Raw genomic sequence first — 22119 nt, 5'->3', positions numbered from 1 at the left:
AGCTGAGCCTCCGGCCACACTCCTCTCTTTTTGGCAGTTTGTTTATCTTGAAACCACATGGCCGATCGGCTTGGCCAATAACTTTTTTCTTTTTCTTTTTTTTGGAAGCGGGAGCTTCCGGTGCCAAAAGACCAAGGAGGGGAAGGGAAGGGGGCTGTGTGTTCCGGTCATGACAGCCCTCCTTTCTTTTCCTGGAATTGGAAATCCTTCCTGATTCCCCCCCCCCCATCCCTTTCCTCTTCAAAAGAAATGAGCCTGGAAGCCCCGAAACCGAAAGCTGAACCTGGTGCTGTGGGAAAAGATGCAGCAGAAGGAGGAGGAGGAGGAGGCAAAATTGCCCAGGGAGAACTCTTCCAACCTGAGCCCTGCCTTGAGGAGTTGGGGCAATTTGGAGAGGGCACACAGCTAAAAGAAGAGCTGGGTAAGGGGCCGCTGAACTCCCTACAGGGTTCAATTTCTTGGTGAAGTTAAGAGAAACTCCCCATCATACTTCTGTGATGAAAGAGGGGGAAACAAGCAAACAAAAACTGGGATCTTTCCCACTCTTCCTGGTGCATGTTTAGGTACCACAGATAATTCTGGATCTGTGAGTAGGGATTGTTTAGTAACCGTGCAGTACCTCCACATTGGGCTGCTAACTATTTTAAAGACTAGCAGATATTAGCACAGGTGAAGCTTTTCAGAGGATGGAGGGAAGCATCTGTACCCTGGGAAAAAACTTCATGTACGGCACGAATGGGAAACCTGTTGCCCTCCAGATGTTCTTGGACTCCAAATCCCATCATCCAGGACTATTTGCCATGGTGACTGGGGCTGATGGGAATTGGAGTCCAGCAGTGTTGGGGAAAAACAATTTGGTCTCTGGGTTTTTGCAGACCATTGGGCTGCTCTGCAAGACACAAGTGCAAAGGAGGCTGCTTAATTTCCTTATCGGTTGGCACGCAACTTCATTGCCTCCAAGCTATTGTTTTTAAGGATTATAAAGCAACCTTTAATAATAGCCTTAAAAGCGGGTGGGTGGGGGTACACAGCAGATGTTTATAAAGTTAGGAGTGGAAAAAGTTGATGGGTTAGAATTATTTTCTTCTCCTAATACTAGGAGCTAATTAGCAAGTAGGCTCAGGGCTGGTGTTAGGAAGTAATTTGTCGCCCAGCTTATTATCTTGTAGAATTCACCTCTGTGTGGAGGCGCTGGCTTGGCTTGCTTTTTGAAAAGGCTTAGTTGTCAGAATTCATGGAAGGCAGGTTTCGGAATGCACACCAGTAAGCCATGGCAGCTAAATGGAACCTCCAGCTGCAGAGGCAGTCTACTTTGGAGCAACAGGTGCTAAGGGGAAGGCTGTTTTTCCTTCATGGCCTGCTTGCTCGCGACCTTTCCAGAGAAGCACCTGCCTGGCCACCTCTGGAAGCGGAACAACTGGGTGTGCATGCAGGCCTGATCCTGCCCGGAGCAAGAAAGAGAAAACGAGTGTAGGAAACCAAGTCTCTCTCTCTCTCTCTCCCCCCCCCCCCACTCAGCCAGGCACCTGTTGCCTTACTAAGTACAAGGGAGCGTCTGTTTGCTTTTCCTTTCTCGGTTCTTGGTTGTTGTTGTTTTTTGCTGCGTTTTGGTGTTTCTTTTTTAACGCCTGAGAGTAGATCCTGCCCTTTACCGCTAGGCTGGGGGGCTTTCCCGTTCCATTGAGCATGACTTCATGACAGCCAGCAGCCAATCAGGAAGCAGCAGCCGGCAGAGCAGGGGAATTCCAAGAACCCTCAAAGCTAAAAAAAAAAAAAAAAATAGACGGACAGAGAGAAATTTGGGCTTGAGGGCTGACCAAGGGGGGAATGGAGCTCAGGGCCAGGTTATGAAGAGGCCTGGAGTGAGACAGGAGCCACTGCGATTGCCTCTGTGGCAGAGGAAAGAGATGCTGGCTTCACCCGCTCTAGGTATGGGGCAGCTGGAGTGAAATAAGTTCCAGGGGAGAGAGGGCGTGTGTGACTTTTCAGTTCCCGGCCCAGGGGTTGGGGGCACTGTGTTATTGTCTAGGCAACAGAGTGGGTCGCTGGGAGGCCTGGGGACGGCAGGAAAGAGTCACTCTGCTGTGCCTCTAAATGCCGGAAACCGCTGGAGGCGAGGGGGAGAGTTGCTCGGATCCTGCTTGTGGGTTCCCCACATTCATCTGGTTGGCTGCTGTGAGAGCAGGATGCTGGACTTGATGGGACATTGGTCTGATTCAGGAGGCAATTTATTATGGGGGGGGGTATTTGGGGTGGAGGTGGGGTGGGTTTATCTGCTTTTCAACAGCACAGGTTGAAATCTTGCTGCCTGCTCATTTCCACACACTGATAAGCTTGCTGATTTCTGCATTTCAATCCTGCACTTAAAAGAACAGGAGCCGGCGTGTTTGGGTTCTCTTGGTCCCTTCTCTAGCCATGTGGCGATCCTGGGGGCATCCCTTTTCTGCAAAGGCAGGGGGTTCTTCCTTCGCCGCCCCCACTTCACACAAGAGGCTCCTTAAGTAAAGGGCAGGGAGGTTTCTTATGCGGGTGGGTGAACGGGCATGAGTGTGTGTTTTGAGTTTCTGGATGCGGGCAAGTCAAATCAATTTTATTTGCTTTCTCAACGTTTTGAAGCAGATGTTTCCTGCTCTATGAATGGTCACTTGGTTTTAGGAAGTTTGGTCTTCATCCTGACCCTTTAGTGCCAAGCTGGTGGCTCTGTTTTTAAAGACGTTTTGATCATCCCGTCTTGCAAATGGGCTCACATCTGACTGTGGTGAGCAAGAATTGTCTCCAGGTAACCAGACAGCAAAATGTTGAGCCACCTTAGGTGTGTGTAGACAGGTAGACTAGTAGGGTGGTTTTTTTTTTAAATGGTCTAGTGGCTTTGCAGATTTCTTCAAATCGCTCTGATTTCTTATGAGGTGTTTTTAAGTAGGGAATGCATCTTGATACTACTGCAACTTAAATGTGCAAGACCCTAGCCGTTGGTGTTTGGAGATCCCTTGGAGGTGGCATGCTCTTAGAAACTATACGCTTTATGGCAGTGAAATGGGAAAGTGAACAAAATATGGATGTTTCTGTCTCCAATGTTGTTGTGAGAACAGGATGGCCCATTGATTTTCTTATGTTTATTATTAAAGCAAAGAGTAGATATTTGGCCCTAGAAGGTGAATGGTGCAGTCGACGATATATCTGTAGCTTGGAAGAATTCTAGGGCAGTAAGAACGCATTAGGTTACAAGGCGATTAATAAACCAATGATGATGACAACGGCAGTTTGTTAAAGGTGCTGGGAGTTACAGCTCTGCGAGGGGTGAACTACAGCTCCCATGATTGTTAGGGAGAAAGCAGTGTGCTTTAAATGCATGCTTGTGTACACAGCCTTTAGCTTCAGACCTTCTTTACCCCTGCAATTCAGGCACTCTTAAAAAGGGAAGGTGGTTTTCTGGGTACTGAATTTGAGGATGCAAGGGAGACTAAACCAGCTGCCCAGGTGAAAGAAAAGGACAGGCTGGTCTGCTGTTGCACCTTGAACAGCCACCTTGCTGAGTGGCTTGAAGATGCCATTTTGAATTTCCCACGATGCCCTGGAGCAACACTGAACCTGGGGCATTGTGGGTTGTTTTAAATGAGGTCTGTGTTTAAACATTGCTGATTGTACTTGGCCAAAGGCCTTTTCTAACACGGGGCCGCCTCCATTGGTCTCCCCTGGCTATGAACACTTTTTTGGTGGAAAGGGCCTGGAAATTATGGTAGAATGCAGCTTCCCAACACATTGTTTGTCTTCACAGGCTCCTCCCTCCCAGCTTCCAGTTTGTCCATCATGCAGCCCACGGCAGAGACGGCTGGTAAGGACTGCTTGCATTCGGTTCACGTGTATCCCTTTGATGAACTTCTTAGAAATCCAGAGTTTAATTCTTCTTCTGTTAGCAAGGAAAGAAAGAAACAAAAAAACCAAAAAACTGAAAGGCTAGGAATCATTGTTACTGTTATTACAGTGGTACCTTGGTTTATGAACACAATTGGTTCCGGAAGTTTGTTCATAAACTGAAGCGTTCATAAACTGAAGCGAACTTTCCCATTGAAAGTAATGGAAAGTGAATTAATCCGTTCCAGATGGGTCTGCGGCGTTTGTAAACCGAAAATTCATAAACCGAGGTTCCACTGTATTTGCATTTATTGTAGGGTCCCAGGATGGGTTACAATACTTTAAAGTTTTTGTGCTTTTAGGTTTGTTTGTTTTTTAAAAAAGACTTTTCAAAAGTCTTAAATTATTGCTGTTAATTTTTTAAATAAATCCCTCTTCCCAGGGAACCCCTAATGACCATTTAATGAAGGCAGGGCTGATGAGTTATAAAGTTATCTGCTGGGTTGTGAACTCCTAACTGTTCAATATGTGCAGATAGGCAGAATATGTTGTGATTTGATTTAAAATACTGATCTTTCTTTCTTTTCTTTCCAGATGAATTAGGTAAGGTATTCTGGGGCTTAGGGCAGAGTCGTGAACCAAACTTCAGGTGAGGAAAAAAAAATCAATATTAGGATGATATATTCTTGACATATACCGGTACAAGGAACATACAGTAAGTGCATGTGGCTTGGTTCACGTTTAACGACCAAAGCATGGTTTGCGCTTCAGAGCTTAAGCACATGTCCTTTACTTCCTGGTTCAGCAAACCGCTATTTGACGTTACATCCACAGTTTGCTTCCAAACAAGAACTGGAAACAATAGTTTGATTAACATTCCTCTTTGGGAGGCAAACCATAGTTTGCTGATTCAGATGTAATGACAAATCATGGTTTGTGTGAACCAGGAAATAATGGAGGGAGGGGAGGAGCAGGAGCAGAAAGCCCATTCAAGATGGCAAAATCATGGTTTGACTGTTGCATCTAAACCAAGTTCTCTGTGTATGTGTGGAGGACCAGTTGGTGGTTAAAGTACTGATTCGTACATGTGTGCATGTCCCTTAGTGTCACATAACTCAATGACTTTAATCTAAACACATGAACTAGATTCTATGCACCAGTACCATGTTAAGAGATAGAGATTTGTCAGACAGTGCCCTGTCCTGGCTTCTGATTTATGACCGACCTCCGACTATAGATTAAGGATCGAGACTTTAAGATTCTCACATCAAACACGACATTGATATATCCTGATTTTGGATTAGCATGAACTCGACCCACTTAACGACATTTAATGCTGTAACAGATTATTGCTTTGTAGCTTTAAGTTTGTTGTTGTTGTTTAGTCGTTTAGTCGTGTCCGACTCTTCGTGACCCCATGGACCATAGCACGCCAGGCACTCCTGTCTTGCACTGCCTCCCGCAGTTTGGTCAAACTCATGTTCGTAGCTTCGAGAACACTGTCCAACCATCTTGTCCTCTGTCGTCCCCTTCTCCTTGTGCCCTCCATCTTTCCCAACTTTCCCAAGTTTACAATCTCTGTATGACTATATGTATTCTTGTTTTTGCAATTCAATATTTGATTTGTGAGTAGGGATTATTCTCACTATTGAATCTTATATTGGCCTGAGTTCTTGGTCTGTTTTTTATTGGTGCAATTACTAACAAGAACTCCAAGTGTTTCAAGAGATGCTGGTGGGGCAGGGGGCACGCGCTGCTTTTGTGTATTCTACTTTGCGTTGTTCTCCTCCCTTCCCACTCTGGGCTCTCTTTGGCTATAGTGGAGGTTCTGCTGCGGCTGGTATCTCTAGTCCTAGCGTCTTGTAGGATTGTTCTATAAAGATGAAAAAGAAGACTAAAACACAAGGAAACAAGTAATGCCGAAACGCCATTTCTTTATTTCCATGTCACTTAAACGAAGCACTGTTTTTAAATCTCCCAAACAGCAGCAACAAAGAACAGTAGTGAGTACATAAGAATAGCTTTGCTGGCAGGCCTTTCTGGTCCAGTGCTCTGTTCTTACAGTGTCCAGTCTGATGATGCCTCTGGGAAGCCCATCAGCAAGGCAAGAGTGCAACATTGCTTGCCCCATCTGTGATTCCCAGCAAGTGGTATTGCCTCTGATTCAGAGGTAGCAGATAGCCATCATTACTGGTAGCCATTGATATGCAAATTCATGGAGGTGAAGGCAAAACTTTTTTTTAAAAAAGTTTTTCTTTATACTTTTCAAATTTATACATTTCATTAGTTTTACAATCATTTTAACATTTCAAAGTTTGACTTCCTTCCCTCTCTTTCTGCGGTTCCTTAATTTTTTAAAAAATATCTTCCGCATATCCAAATTCATTTAATTTGATTTCTTGAGATGCACGAAGTCCAAGGCCATTCAGAGTTTTAAACGTGAACATCAATGCTTTGAATGGAACCTGGAACCTAACATCTCCCTGCTCTCATTCTGCCTTCTAGAAATCATTGATGAACTGATTAAGGAAGATGGCTTCGAGGTGGATGCTGCCTCGCTTCCATCCAGGCTCTCTCTTAACGGGCCAGCCGAGCTGATCCCCAGATGCTCTAACTTAGCATCACCAGCCAGAATGCAGAGACCAGCTGAGCCGATGGGCATGAGCCTGTTGCGGCCCTACGGCTCCTCCTGCTTCTCAGCCTCCTTAGCGCTGCAAGACCCGTCTCCTTCCCAGCTCTCTCAGAACCTTAACAACTTGACGCTAAGGCCCCAGCTGGTTCCAAGGGGGACGTCCCTCCCATTGCTGCCCAGTAGCAGGTGCTCTGATGACTCGTGGCCCCCTCCCCACTCTTCCCTGCGTCCTGGGATGTCCCGAGAGCAGGTGGAGGACGTCACCCAGGAGCCGCCCAAGCTGGTGATCACAGAGCAACCCAAGCAGAGGGGAATGCGTTTCCGTTACCAGTGTGAAGGCAGGTCGGCTGGAAGCATCTTGGGCGAATTCAGCACCGAGACCAACAAAACTCTGCCGACCATTGAGGTGAGTGGTGTGTTTCTTCAAAGCCCAGATTGCAGCCAGCCGTCATTTAGGGAGGCTTTTAATGTTTAACAGATTATTTCATTTCATTTTTCTGTTGGAAGCCGCCCAGAGTGGCTGGGGAAACCCAGCCAGATGGGCGGCGTATAAATAATATATTATTATTATTATTATTATTTATTAAAAAAGATCACCTTTGCCAACCTGCTGCGCTGCAGATGTTTTGGACTACAACTCCCATCGTCCTTAGCTCACAGGACCCTGTGGTCACAGACGATGGGAGTTGTAGTCCAACAACATCTGGGGACCTGAGGTTGAGACAGGCCGTGTTAAGGCCAACAGGTTGGTGAAGGCTGTGTTAAGAATTGCACAGAACCCGTGAAAGTCTTGCCATTTACGGCCCGTGGGCTCCTTGGTGGTGGCCCCTGGAAGAAGGCCTCCTCCTTCTCTGTTTGTTTCTCCAGCTGCAGAACTTTGCAGGCATTCCAGAAGCGAAGGTGACAGCATGCTTGGTGTGGAAGGATTGGCCTCACCGGATCCACCCCCACAGCCTGGTGGGGAAAGACTGCAACAATGGTCTCTGCGAAGTGACACTGAAGCCCCGAGCCAACCCCAAGCACAGGTAACAACGCCTGCATAGAGTTGGCTGCAGCACTGTGTTTGCTGTGGGGTCTGTTAAAGGTGCTGAGAGTTGTTAGGGGAGCCCTTTTTCCTTCTCACATAGCTATAGTTCCCGGAGGTCCCTGTGGAGAGGGGTTGATAGTTAAAGCACACTGGGAATTGCAGCTCTGTAACAACTCTCAGCACCCATAACAAAACTCGGCTCCCACTATTTTTTGGGGAAAAGCCATGGCTATTTAATGTGGCATGATACTGTTTTAAGTGTATTGTGCCAATAGGGCCTAACTTATGCAGGGGATATTGTGTTAATAATAATAAATAAATATTTTTTTATTTATACCCCGCCCTCCCCAGGCAGAACCGGGCTCAGGGCAGCTCACACCAATAAAATTACAATAAAACATAAAAATCAATTAATTAAAATACAGGTTAAAATACAATCTTAAAATTTAAAATGCAACCTCATTTTAAGTAGTCCATAAATCCAGCCATGAGGGAGGAAAACACAGGGGTCAGACTAAGTCCAACCCAAAGGCCAGGCGGAACAGCTCTGTCTTGCAGGCCCTGCGGAAAGATGACAAATCCCGCAGGGCCCTGGTCTCCTGTGAAAGAGCGTTCCACCAAGTTGGGGCCAATACTGAAAAGGCCCTGGCCCTAGTAGAGGCCAATCTAGCCACCTTATGGCTCGGGATCTCCAGAATATTGTTGTTTGTGGACCTTAAGGTCCTCCGTTGGGCATACCAGGAGAGGTGGTTCCGTAGGTACGGGGGTCCCAAGCCGCATAGGGCTTTAAAGATTAGGATCATGGAATTGTAGATTTGGTCCAAGCCCCTGTAGTGCAGGAATCTCGACTAAAGCATACATGACAGAGCCAACATTTGCTTAAAAACCTCCAAGGAAGGAGAGTGCATGAAGGGAGTCTATTGCCCTTTCAAACAGCTCTTACCTTTAGAAAGTTCTTCCCAATATTCAGTTGTAATCTCCTTTCTTGTAAATTGAAGCCATTGGTTCAGGTCCTAGCTTCCAGAGGAGGAGAAAACAAGTTTGCTGTATCTTCCATGTGCCAGCCCTTGGGATATTTGAAGATGGCTCTCAGATCTCCTCTCAGTTTCCTGTTTTCCAGGTTAAACATACCTAACTCCCTCAACCATTCCTCATAAGGCTTGGTTTCCATCTTGGTTGCCTTCCTCTGCACATCTTCCAGCTTTTCAGTATCCTCCTTAAATTGTGGTGCCCAGAACTGGACACAGGACTCCAGGTGTGATTTGACCAAGGCAGACTGGAGCGGGACTATTTCTTCCCTTGATCGGGACACTATAATTTGTTGATGCAGCCTAGAATAGCATTAATATTTTTTGCTGCTGCACCACACTGTATTGTGTGCGTGCGTACATGATCTGACTTACTTAAATAAATTGAAGATAACCATATTTGGAGATGATGGTGATGAGGGATTGAGGATTGGAATTACCATTTTGTGATATTACAAATATTACACATTACGGCAGTGGACAAAGCTGCATTATAACTTTTGAATAAGTGTGTTTTTAAAATAATAATAAATGAGATGATCTGGGAGTAATTGAAGGGGAATCCGACTGATTTCAAGCAGGATCTGTTGGGGAAAGAATTGAGCAGCAAATGAATTGAAGATGAACTGCAATTGAGTGATCTGAGACAGGGTACAAAGGGTGCCAGTTGAATGAATGGCTTCTTTGAGTTATTTGGATAAGAAATAACTTGGTTTGCTTTCCGTGACATTTGCAGTCAAAGTTTGCAGCTGTGCATACAAAACAGCACATGCAAATTCTGTGCAAACGTATGCCTATTGGCCTGTGCTCGAAATCTTGTAAAGTTCTTAGTGAGTATGCTCTTGATCCCCACTGTCTCTGGTCAGGACCGAAAAAGAGCAAGATGCTGAGAATTGCAGACAACATTGACCTAATGGACCAATGTGGTTTAAGGCAGCTTTTCTCTTCCCTTGGAACCAAAACGCCTCCTTTGGTGGCAGCTTTCTGGTTTCCTGAACCCCAAACTCTCCTCTGATTGCTTTGCAGTTTTAACAACCTTGGGATCCAGTGCGTGAAGAAGAAGGACATTGAGGAATCCATAGAGAAAAAGCTGCAACTTGGGATTGATCCTTTCAAAGGTATTGCAGGGTGGGAGCTCTCATAGGCCACCTTGAGAGGCTGGATTGGTCATAGTAGCTCCTGCAGGACTAGAACCAAAGTCTGGCGGCAGAGGCCTTTGTGAGTTGGGGAGCCTGTTGGCCCTCCTGATGCTGGTGGAATGCGCACCCTCCAACACTATGAAGCCCAAATCCAGGAAGCCATCTTCCTTTTTTTAAAATCACATGAGCATGGTGGCCATTTTGGTTGCTGTGACCTGCTGCGCTGCTGATGTTTTGGACTACAACGCCCATCATCCAATGTTTCTCGGGACCTGAGGTTGCAAAAGGACGTGATTGCGAAAGGTTGTGATTTTGTGCCGATGTTCCCCCCTAAAAAAGTGCTTTTGGGGGGCACAGCACCCTAAAATGTGAGTTTGGGGACAGCATGTGAGATCACAGCCCTGGAAAAGTTGTTTTTTTGGGGGGGCGGGCGGGTTGGATCGTGCCGCAAAATTGCATGAGATCGCAGCAGCCAAAATGGCCGCCGCCCTCTCACAATAAAAATGGAATGTCCCGTTTTTTCGGGATACTTTCAGGGTATGGGAATGCAGCTCCTATCATCCCACCCTGGCTAGGTTTGATGGGTGTTGGAGCACAATGACATCTGGAGAGCCCCCATTCCTGCTCTGAGGGCTAGTAGGCCCTCTAAACCAGCCCTTTCCTTGTCATCTTGCAGGGCCTGCTTAGCTCCTGCTCATCTTCTGATTGGCCAGAAGCTGTATAAAAATGGTTCCAGATCAGGATTCCAATCTAAGATATTCTGCCAGCTGCCAATCATTCTTCCTGACCCAGTCTCCCATTTTTCCTCGCCCATTTTGTTCTCTTAGAACTGATTCAGCACCTGGGTGCAAAAAAACCCCACAACCCTGAATAGTAAATATCTGCGTGGGGAGCAGAATCGCCAATGGTTGCATACAAAGATTTTAAGGACTCCTGCGAAATAGGCTACTATTGTGAATTATCAGCAACCTTTCAGCTTTAAGTGAGAATATCATAAGACCTCAAGGACAATATGGCCATCATTATAAATGATATTCTACTAGTTATAAATAAAATGATTTTTCAAAATGCCACTATCCACTAGTATTGATAACAGTAATTCCAGTGGATGTGAATGAAACAACCCAAATTTGTACACTGTGTGTGCGCTTAATTGTAGTTTTATTTAATTTTGTTGTTTTTCTTTGTTGTTCTTGTGTATAATGATTAAGATGATGATAATTAATATAAATATAATTTAAACCCCACCCATCTGGCTGGGTTGCCTCAGTCACTCTTATCAAGTGGCTTCCAACACATATAAAAACATAATAAAACGTCAAACATTGAAATCTATGGTCCTATTTAAATAAATAGTTTTCTAAATATAAAAGGTGCAAACTCCATACCTATAATGGACCAAGTCTTCCCTGAAATAAACATGGAACAAGCAGTTGGGATCCTGCCTTTATTATTATTACGGACCTCTGCTGGAGTACTCCCTTTCTATTTAATGGCATCTATGAATCATGAGCCCCCCAGCTCTGCCCCTGTCTTAAAGAGGGCTTTGAAAAGAGTTATGGGGTTGTTTTCACCAAGAACCAGTGCTATGATACTTAATAGGAGTGGAGGGAGACATAATTGTATTCTGTGGACCAAGCCCCCCAATGTTTACTTCTTATTGCTACTAGTACTGCTACAATTATTATTTATTAGATTTATTGGGGACTTATTTATACAAACCAACCCTGGCATGAATGAAAAACAGGTAAAAGACAATCCTAGCTTTAAAAGACCGGATTAAAACATCCCACCCGCTCAAAATGGCCACAGATAATTGAGAGCCAAAGGGCTGGTGAAAAATAAATGTTTTTGCCTGGTACTTAGGGTTTGTCATATTCCCCAAAGTGAAGATCAGGACAAAGTGCTTGAGGTTTGTTTGTTTTTTAGCTTCAAAAAATATCCTAAGAAACAAAATGTTTTTGGGGCTTTTCTTTGATTTTTAAAGCAGCTTTTTAAATAAAAAAAATAACCCTACTTGCCACACATCTGGGTTTTCCCGGCATTTTGCCAATTCAGCAAAAAATCTGCTTGGACGCCATTTCGCTGCCCAATTCCCAAGCGTATCAAGGAAAGCCCGAATGTAAGGCAGCCCTACGGGTGCCTAAAGCTATGTACAGTAATGGTGGCACCAGGGGAGCCTTTCTGAGGAGAGCTTTCTGTCAATGGGGAGCCACCACTGAAAAGCCCCTGTTCCTGCGCATATACAACAAATGTGTTTATTCTGTGCTTGGTTTGCTCTTTCTGTTTCTCACTTTTTCTCTCTCCTTGTGTCTCTATATAGCTGGCTCATTAAAAAATCACCAGGAGGTCGACATGAACGTGGTCAGGATTTGTTTTCAAGTCTCCTACCAAGATTGCACAGGGAAGACGCGGCACCTCAGCCCTGTTCTTTCAGAACCCATCTTTGACAAGAGTAAGCAATGGGGAGTATTGGAAGGTGGTGAAGTGGGCAAGTGGTTATTTCTAGCTGTGGCTACAAAGGAAAATAACAAGGGCAAGTAAACAAACACCAAGGGGTGGGGGAGCAGAGACATGGTATTAGGAATCCAGCCAATCCAGTGATTTTTGTAGGATTGAGACCCTACAAAGCCCAGAAAGTGGATTGTAGTTAGTGGATAGGAGGGAATGACACACTGCACATGATCAAAAGCGTTATATTCTGATCTGGGGAGAAGCTTTGGGGTAAAGCAAGCTGGTTGCTTCAGGACCATGGAGAGCTCCTGGTGAGAAACTTGTTCCAGTAAGGGTTGGAAGTCAACAACAGCCTCCAGTTCTTCCTCGTGGAGAACTGGAGTCCATCAAAGGGTCAATACCCTGGACACTTTGCCTGTAACCCATTGGTCTCCTGTGCCATTGGATCATTGAAGTAAAGTGGGAGGCAGTTTCTTGGGGTTGGGGTGAGGGGAAGGTGCCTGTGAGCTTTCTGTCTCCAGGTATATAGGCCCTGATGCTGTAGGATGGTTCAGCAGGTGCCTGCCTGCCTACCTGCCTTCCAGCCTCAGGTTCAGGGATCCTCTGATCATCAGCCTCAGGACCAAGAGCTCAGTACAGCTCCTTAACCCACGACACTTCAGCTTTCAAATCAGTGTCCTGGTCACTGCTGGACTCTGCAGGCCCTGTGAAGAATTTGCTTTCCCAAGGAGTGAGCCCTGACATCGGAATGGGTTTTGTATCTTAGCTTTGGATGGTTGCCCTTTAAAGGAAGGTTCCTCCCATGCACCCCTTGCTATGTGTACGATCTGGGCTTTCTCTGGGGGAGGTCCCTTTCAGACACACGGGGCAGAAAAGAAAACACATGTGGTTATGGGAAGCAGGGTCAGATTCTAACACTGTGGGTCTGGGTACATGCAGAATCCACAAACACGTCAGAGTTGAAAATCTACCGGATGAATAAGGAGTATGGCAGCTGTACGGGTGGAGAGGAGCTCTATTTGCTGTGTGATAAAGTCCAGAAAGGTAAGTGAAAAGAACCCCCAGGGATCTTTCATGGGTCTCATTCCCCAACACATCAGGCTTGCTGAGCTTGTTTGATTTTGCTGCTGTTCTGAACTGCAGGCCCCAAGAGTGGTTTGATGCAGGAATCCCAAAGAGGGATTTCAAAAATGCCAGAATGGCCCGTTCTAGGGCTTGATTAAAGAAAGGTGTCAACTTAACAACCCAGAGTGCAGAGTCTCAGTGGCTTTGCAGATGCAGGACAGACACCGCAACAGTGAGAGGTTGTCATGACTTGTCCACCCCCAAGCAAACGTATTTGCACGAACCAGCAGATGTCATTTTGCCCAGGACCTCCCAGAACACCTGGCCGGTGAGGCCATAGGTAGCAGCTATCCACAGCTTCTCCCCTTTCCGGGCCTAGAGCCCAGCATCACAAAGTCTACAGATAAGCATAGCACACATCAAAGCAAGTGAATATAAACATATATGAGCTCATTCTTGCAACAGCTGCCAATTATTCTGGGGTTATCTTGACTACTAAGATGGTGCATGAAGGGCCTTCCGGAACATTTCAGCTTTGGTTCAACACAACCGTGAGGAAGACAGAGAGGTGTGATGGGTTCAGCTTCCCTTCTTATGAGGAGGCAGAGCTCTTCTTTCTTTGGTGATCCCTCGTAGCCGAGTAAGATTGTCTTCCATGAACGCAGTCTTAGCAGTGAGTCCGTAAGTGACTGTGGAGGCCAGTTCTGGACCTGCACATCCTTCCAATGGGGACATAGGTTTCTGGCTGGGAGTTGATCATGGTGAGGGTTTGCCAAGCATGCCTTCCTCTTGGCACATTTCTCTTTTTCGTCCTGAGTTTGAGCATCTTCAAAGCCCGTGACACCTTCGTTAAAGGCTGTTCTCCAACTGGAGAGCTCGCAGGCCAGTGTTTCCCAATTGTCGGTGTTTATACTACTTTTTTTATAAAAGATTTGCTTTGAGAGAGTCTTTAAACCTCTTTTGTTGACCACCAGCATTACACTTTCCATTTTAAAGTTCAGAATAGAGTAGTTTCTTGGGCAGACAATAATCGGACTTCCTGGAGGGGCAGACTTCCTGGAGGGGAAGACCTTCTCTAAAATGACCTTGCCTCTGTCGTCCTTGCAGAAGACATCTCCATCATCTTTCGAAGGGACAAGTGGGAGGGGAAAGCTGACTTTTCGCAGGCCGATGTTCACCGGCAGATTGCCATTGTCTTCAAGACGCCACCGTACCAGCACCTTGACATTGTGGAGCCGGTGGAGGTGGAGGTATACCTCCGCCGTTTGACAGACAGCGTCTCCAGCGACCCCTTCAACTTCACCTACCTGCCAAAGGACAATGGTATTATGGGAGCATAAGAAATTGTCTGGTACCAGGTCAGGCGGTTGATCCATCTAGCTTAACACTGGCTGGCAGGGTCTTGGACAAAATGCACCTTCCCTTTCACTTTATACCATTTCCTTTTAAGCAGAGGTGCCAGAGATCAATCACGGGAACATCTTTGTGCAAGGCATGTACTCTGTCATTTAGCTATGGCACTCTCTCATTCCTTAATGCAGGAATGGGGAGGTTGTAGCTCTTTGGAAGTTTCTGGATTCCCAACTCCCATCAGCCCCAGCCAGGCCGACTGATGGGCAGGGATGATGGGAATTGGAGTCCAACAACATCAGCAGGACCACTGGTTCCCTAGCACTGCATGAATGCAAGAACCAAATTAATGTTCCCTGGGGTCTGGAGCCCTTAAAGCAGATCCCTTTATTTTTTTTATTAAAGATTTTCTTGATTTACAGAAATATATGCAATGTCTCTCGTAACATTTTTACAAATTGGTTTCATTTGCTGAGACATTGGGAAGAAAGAGGGGGATAGAAGTAGATAGGGGGAGATGGGTGGGTCAGGTGATGTTTCTATTTTACTTAATATATGTGGGGCGGGGGTTGTCGGCGTCACTTGAGCAGGTTCTCTGTTGTTCCCTTGTGTTCCTTTGGTGGTGAGAGAGGTTGGGGTTGGCCTAGGGTACGATTGTTCATTTGTGGTTGGCTGTGGTGGTCTTTGTTTCGTGTGTGAGTGGGGTGGGTGGGTGTTTTGGATCAGGTTAGCCATATTGATTTGGATGCTGCTGGTGGATTTTTGTCATTGTCTTGTTGGGCTGTGTATGTGATAAAGGGGAACCATACCGGGGTGAAGTCGTCTTCTTCTATTTGTCCCCGTGTCAGTTTCAGCTTATTGGTTAATTTTTCTAGTAGGGCTGTTTACAATACTATTTGGTACCATTGGTACATGCTTACTCCTGACAGGTCTTTCCAGTGTCTGGTTATGGTGCTTCTGGTTGGTGAGAGTAAGTGGTTTATGAGTTCTTTGTAGTGTACTTGGACATTATTGTCTTGGGAAATGTTTAGTAAGGCCAATTCTGGGGTCATTTCTAATGTTTGCTTGGTTATTTTACTTATTTCCCGTATGGTTGTCCAGAATAGTTGGATTTTGGGACACTCCCACCACCTGTGGAAATATGTGCCTGTTAAGGTGCACCCTCTCCAGCATTTTGGTGAGGTTCCTAGGCGTATTAGCGCTAGTTTTCTTAGCAGATCCCTTTATTCAGCTGCTAAAATCTTCTACAGTTCAAACAAATGTTTTGTCTCCGCCTTCCGTATGCAGTGGGAAATTTGGAGCAGCTTCCTCTTTGAATTGCTCATTTTCTCACGGGTCTCCGCGAATTCTTCAGAATGAGGAATTCAGTTTTCATTGTGGCTTTCACAAGTTTCTAGTCCTCGAGGTTGTGAAGAGAAGCTTGGTGCCTGGGGGAAACACCTAGCGGAATCTCAGAAAGCTAGAGTGGGTGGCTTGTTATCCATAGGAAAAACAAGAGGGTGCTGGCGACTAATTTAAGTGAAAGTGAAATGCAAAAAATAAAAGAAAAATGTACTTCTTTGCCAAACCTTTGGATCAATCTTTCTGCAGACGCTTACCGGGTCAACAAAAAAAGGAAGCAAGGCATGCCCGATGTCCTAGAGGAGCTCTCTGGCCCAGGTTTGTATACTTGGCAGCAACTTGGTTTGCTGCCCAAGGGGTCACGGATATGTTTTGCAGAATCCGCACACTGTGGACGGTTGTGTCCAAGTTCTCTTTTGCCTTTGTTTCACCAGACCCTCACGGGATCGAAGCCAAAAGGAAGAGAAAAAAGCCAGGGTACATGGACCATTTCAACTTGACTCCATCTGCAGGTCAGTCTGGCCAGGCTAAGCCAAAGCCTGCCTCTGTTTGAGGCCTACTGAGTTCCAAACGGAATATTGTGCAGTAGTACAGAAAATGATCAAAGAGGGTGAAGCGCTGGTACCACCAACCCCTCTCCCCAAACACACACCAGGGGCTTCCCATAATGTTTCGAGGACCCAGTTTGCGGGCAGAGCCGATGTTGTGGTGAGCCAGTGTAAAAATGAAACCAAATCTAGGCCTCTGACAGCTCTCCTTCCACTGTCAGAAGTAGTGTGCTTCTGAAGACCAGTTGCTGCAAATGGCAGGAGGGGATCCAGAAGGTCTCTTATTATTTCCGATAGCTATTCCATATCTGCCAAGTCCGGGTCGTAAATATCCGGGATCGGCAGCGCGCGCATGACCGGAAGTTGCGTGACGCAACTTCCGGTGGCGCTTCGCCCTTCTATGGGCACCAGAAAATGGCGGCGCCAGTGCCGGAAGTCGCTTCCGCGCGTGACCGGAAACACGTAAAGCGACTTCCGGCACCGCCGCCGCCATTTTCTGGTGCCCATAGAAGGGCAAGCGGCACCAGAAAAATGGCCGGGTAACAATTGTATTCTCCTCCACAGTCATAGCTGCCAAGTATCCCGATTTAAGGGAAAATACCAGGATTTTCCGCTAAACGGGAGACCGCCGGGAAACGGTAAGAAAAAAGGGGTTTTCCCGGCGGATACGGGATACTTGGCAGCTATGGCTATTCTTCTTTTGGGAAAAAGTCACTTGAGTTGGCTATTCTGGAATCTCCGCCCCCGCAAAATGCTTAAAAAACTGAGTCAAACCCAAGGAGAAGGTTTGTTGGCAGAGTAGCTAAATTGCAGCTAGGAAGCAAAATAGTGTGCAATACTGACTCTTTCCTTGAAATTAAAACAGCGTCCAAACACTTGTTAAAATATACAAAAGCTTTTACTTGCAGAGCATATAGGTAAAGAAGAATATATGCAAAGTATTCACATTCTCATGCTTATCCAAGCATGGGCTTAGTTTTTCTTAGTTGGAGATTACAGCTTCTTCCTTAAACAGTCAAACAAACTGTGTTTCTTTCTTGCTTCCCAGTGCTTGCTCTCAAGCTAAGCCATTCTGAGAGGCTTCCATTTTCTCCTTCCAGCAGACTTCTCCTTACTGCTTCTTTGGGAGAACATCAATTTCTGTTCTTCTTTCTGTCACATACATTCACACACTAGCAAGCATCTCCCCTTTATTGCGTTTAGAGAAGAGTTATCTAACACGGCTCTCTTCTTCAGTGTTGACGAGATGCAGCCATTACAGTTCAAGTCGCTCACACACAAAATAAGATGGAGAATAATAATAATAATAATAAATTTTTATTTATACTCCGCCAGTCAAAAACCCAGTCAAAAACTGGGCTCAGGGCGGCTCACACCAACAGAATTACAATAAAACATAAAAAAAAATTAATTAAAATACAGATTAAAGTACAGTATTAAAATTTAAAGTGCAGCCTCATTTCAAGTAGTTCATAAGTCCAAGCCATGAGGAAGGAAAACACAGGGGTCAGGCTGAGTCTAACCCAAAGGCCAGGCGGAACAGCTCTGTCTTGCAGGCCCTGCGGAAAGATGACAAATCCCACAGGGCCCTGGTCTCCTGGGAAAGAGCGTTCCACCAAGTTGGGGCCAGTACTGAAAAGGCCCTGGCTCTAGTAGAGGCCAATCTAGCCATTTTATGGCTTGGGATCTCCAGAATATTGTTGTTTGTGGACCTTAAGGTCCTCCGCGGGGCATACCAGGAGAGTAAGATACCTCTCACGTGACAAAGGAATGCTTTGATGGGGTTTCCTGCTTGGCAGGAGGTTGGACTTGGATGGTCCTTGTGGTCTCTTCCAACTCTATGATTCTATGATTCTATGACACGAGAGTTACTGGGGAACATTCCAGGATTAAGCACACAGGGATGCATTTAAGCACCCCCCCCCAATTTCAGTAAATTAAATCACTATACTTAACAGGGTTTGCTAAGCAGAAAGATCCACGCCATGTTTTGTGGAGGGGGGGCTGTGACTGTTCTCAGATGTCCCCGAGTAGCGTTGATTTCCTTGTTCTGGTTGCAGATGGCTCCTTGACCGGTTCGGAAGACAGGAATAGCCTGAGCAACTTGGAGCGTATCACCGTGCCGGACCTGTTTGAGGACTACAACCTGGGCCAAGACTTCTCTTCCTACAACGGCCCTACCTTGAACGATATCCTGCTGCCAGCTGCTATGGACTTCCCAGATTCCGCAGAACAAGAGTTCCTGCTGGATGCTTATTCCGTCCACTCCGGCATTTCGGCCCCCTTCCCGTTCCCTGTGGATTTTGACCCAGAGGGCACGGCCAGTTTGGTGGGGAGCAGCATGTTCCCCAGCCAGTACAAGGAGGCTGAAGCACGGCTGGAGATGGAGACCAAGCTCAAGTCAACAGACAGCGCTGCAACCTTGTGAAGGAGCGTGGGCCCACCATGGCCTGCGAGGGAAGGTAGCAGAGAGATCCCTGGGCAAAGCAAACAGGGGTGTTTTCCCTACTGGCAGACTGAAGAGGGGGAAATTACATTGATCTCTTTCGGGGATCCTTGACAGGCTTCCCTTTGGGAGATAAGACATGGCATGAATGGAAGGAAGGAAGATTGTACAGTACTAAGATTGCACTAATAACTGAATTGCGGGGGGGGGGGGAGGAAATGCCCTCAATGTTAGCCCCCTGCATTTGGCTTCCTAGTTTCTCTTCCTCAGTTTTCCCTATCTGTAAAATTGGGTCAACAACACTGACTTTTTGTGCTAGGGCAAAAATGTCAGACTAGCAAATGTAGTCTTGTTAGTTTCATGGTTGTACCCCTAAGGCCTTTCCCCCTGCTTAAAGATTTATGCCGATCTGTCTTGGAACATTTTGTACTTTTTGCAAAGTCCGCGCACACTGCAATAGCTAATGGGCAGCCTTGTGTTTTGGAGTAGCTCAGGTGCTTGATCTAACATAGATACGTAGCGGTATATTCCACAAGAACATGTCTTTCAATACATTTATGAAGTCATAAGACTTTGCTGTTGGTCTACCTGGTGTTGCCCTAACAGTGACTCTCTGGGGTTTTCTCTCTAGCTGCTGCAGAGATCCCTATCTAGAGGTGCCAAGGATTGAATGTGTGACTGCCCACATGCGATGAATGTACTTCTTCTCTAATGCTGAGTTACAGCTTCTCCCTCTCATCTTCTCTGTGCGAAGCAAGCCTCTTGGGGCTGAAAGCTTGCACCACTTTTAAACAGTGCACTTGAGGCTATCGGATGCGGCTAGGTCCAGAGAAAACAGACAGCATTACAAGCCAGGATATTGTTGGGTGGGAGGCTGGGCTGCTCTTTTCCCTGTATATCATGTCACTAGCATGGAAGTGCTTATGGTACATCGAAATCTTTTTAAAATATCCATGCCCCTAGGCAGGTGTATTGTAGAGCTGAGGGGAAAATTTGCTCACAGTAAAAAAATTGGTGAGCACCTAACATTGTTGTGCATTTCAGAATGTTCCTTGTAACTCTGTACCCCTGCCTACTGGCCAGTCAGAATCTTGCTGAGCTCTTTCATGGTTGCTAAAGGTTTCTTAAGGCATTGCCCAGGCACTTGTCAAGCCTATCTGTCCAGCCTTAGGGCCCAGAAATTTAGGGTGCTTCCAAAAAAGGACTTAATGCTCTGAATGGGTCACTGAGATATTGCAAACAGGTCATTGGCAACCATTTTTGTTTTTCTGTTTAACTTTTTTGGGTTTTCCCTGCAAAGGGGAAATCCAGATTTAATGGAGGGGAGGGGAGAAAAAGGCTGGCGTTTTGATGACAGAAAAACAACAATGCATGTGTTAAGGAGCAAGTATTATAGGCCTTGACTTGACTCTAACATCCTGAGTGTAAGTTTTTTGACATTCGGAACCAGAAAATCATGGTGTGTTTTTCCTAATGGGTTGCATTGTAATTAAATCCTAGTCATAGTAGACCCACTGGAAATCAATTGGCCTAAGTTAGTCAAGCTACCAGAAAAAGGGATGCAACCTTTCTAAAAAAAGCTCATCCTTGGAAACAGAAAAAATCCCTAGAAAGAGGATAGCACCATAGTAGCTTCCCCCTGCCTTTTTCTCCTTTTTGGCATTTGACAATGAAACTGTTGCAAGGCACCATGCTGAATTTAGAAGATATTACCACCTCCTCTGTACTGTACTGGCAAATGTTTTTTTTTGTGGCATTCTCCCTTCTTCAGTAACTTTCTGCTTCTGTAACTTTAAAAGCAAATGTTGCCCAAAGTTAAAGGTTGCAGTAGCTGAAATGATTTTGATGTTGTTATAATAATGGGGAAAAACCCACTTGATTTCCAACCCCCAACCCCCCCGTCACATAATCACTCTTAAAAAAAGCATTTCAAGGTGTGTAAGGAAAATAAATCTTCAAAAGCTGTCACAGAATCTGTAACCAGGCAGGGAGAATAATTTATACATCTTGGGATGGTGGTAATGTTGGATGGGTCCTTTTGAACGAAGTACTGTATCTTCTCTGGGCTTACCTTTCAAATGTATGCATTATAACTGGCTTAATTTTAGCCCTGTCACCTGTTTTCTGTGCCAAGGCTGAGCCCTGGAAAGATGTGAAGTATTAATAAATCAGGCACTGCTTCTGATTGTGTATGGGGCTTGTTTCCTTGTCAGTTGCTAACCTCAAACAACACTGGATGCTCACAGACTTGCCCTTTTCGGGTGGGATTCAGTCCCATATCAGCAAGTTCAGATTGTGCAGTTAACGCTGAGGTGGAGCTCTTTCACAGCAAGCCTACTTCCCCAGAGGACTGGACTTTTGCCATAAGGAAAGTGAGGGGGAAACACAGTTGACAGCGTAGGATAATGCTTGCTTTGACACAACTGTTTTCTAGCCTCCCCGGAGACAAATCCAGGTGAGTATTCAATAAGCAGGTCATCTGGAAAAGCAGCTCCACGCTTTTTGGCAGTTAGGGAGCAGAGATCTTGAGTCAAAGGAGGTGTCTTCCAAGGGCAAGTTTATTTCAGCCCTGGCACTTTTGCTGGGCAGGTCAACCCCACCCCTTGGGCCTAGAATTATGCTTTTATATATATATATATATATATATATATATATATATATATATATATATATATATATAGATAATTGTGTCTCACCTTTCTTCAATTATTGAGCTCAAGGTGGAATTTCCAAGTATCTTGTTTATTTAATATTTATATCCCACTTTTCTCCCAAGTTGGGCTTCAAGGTGGTTTTTACAAACGTTTAAAAACATCAATTATAAAATACAGAATAATAAAAACAAAACTGGTTAAAAACAGCAATGGCAATGCATATCTGAAACCAGCAATTTAAATATAATTTGCCCCAACAGGAGCCTAGTGATCAGCATTGTCTGCACCCTATTTTCCATAGACCTGCCTGAGCAGGTAGGTCTTGGCCTCCCAACATATGGTAGTTGGAGCCAACCTAACCCCTCTTGGGAATGAGAGCCACAAACTTGGATGGCTTTAAAACAGGATTAGCCCTTGGCTCAGTTAGCTAGAGCGTGGTGCTGGCAGCACTAAGATCCCCATACGAGGCCGCCTGCATATTCCTGCATTGCAGAGGGTTGGACTGGATGACCTTTGGGTGCCCCTTCCAACTAGGATTCTATGACCAGATGAGGCCATTGGTTGATACAGCAGGGCTATTAAC

General features: G+C 45.6%; 1 protein-coding gene across 3 annotated transcripts; it reads left to right on the top strand.

Annotated features, from left to right (window-relative positions):
• Positions 1–114: 114 nt before the first annotated feature.
• Positions 115–21072, top strand: RELB (RELB proto-oncogene, NF-kB subunit). 3 transcript variants are annotated; one of them, XM_088672677.1, is made up of 11 exons: positions 115–421; positions 3776–3832; positions 6358–6890; positions 7352–7509; positions 9566–9657; positions 12002–12133; positions 13072–13176; positions 14305–14520; positions 16138–16206; positions 16323–16400; positions 18497–21072. In XM_088672677.1, exons 1-11 carry the CDS (start codon positions 250–252, stop codon positions 18862–18864), a joined length of 1980 nt encoding a protein of 659 aa, XP_088528803.1. In that variant the 5' UTR covers positions 115–249; the 3' UTR covers positions 18865–21072. The 3 variants fall into 3 exon arrangements, with proteins under 3 accessions (XP_088528803.1, XP_088528801.1, XP_088528802.1); XM_088672675.1 differs by lacking the exon at positions 115–421 and adding an exon at positions 1773–1929; XM_088672676.1 differs by lacking the exon at positions 115–421 and adding an exon at positions 2617–2779.
• Positions 21073–22119: the final 1047 nt, after the last annotated feature.

This window comes from Zootoca vivipara, chromosome 6, assembly GCF_965207765.1.
Source record: "Zootoca vivipara chromosome 6, rZooViv2.hap1.1, whole genome shotgun sequence".
Taxonomy (NCBI): Eukaryota; Metazoa; Chordata; class Lepidosauria; order Squamata; family Lacertidae; genus Zootoca; species Zootoca vivipara.
The sequence above is the reverse complement of the archived record's forward strand: the minus strand, read 5'-3'. Positions and strand labels throughout refer to the sequence as shown.

Coding starts and splice junctions, on each gene's coding strand:
- RELB (XM_088672677.1), top strand. CDS start 250: ATGAGCCTGGAAGCCCCGAAACCGAAAGCTGAACCTGGTGCTGTGGGA. Junction 422..3,775: donor ACAGCTAAAAGAAGAGCTGG/GTAAGGGGCCGC, acceptor TTGTCTTCACAG/GCTCCTCCCTCCCAGCTTCC. Junction 12,134..13,071: donor AGAACCCATCTTTGACAAGA/GTAAGCAATGGG, acceptor GGGTACATGCAG/AATCCACAAACACGTCAGAG.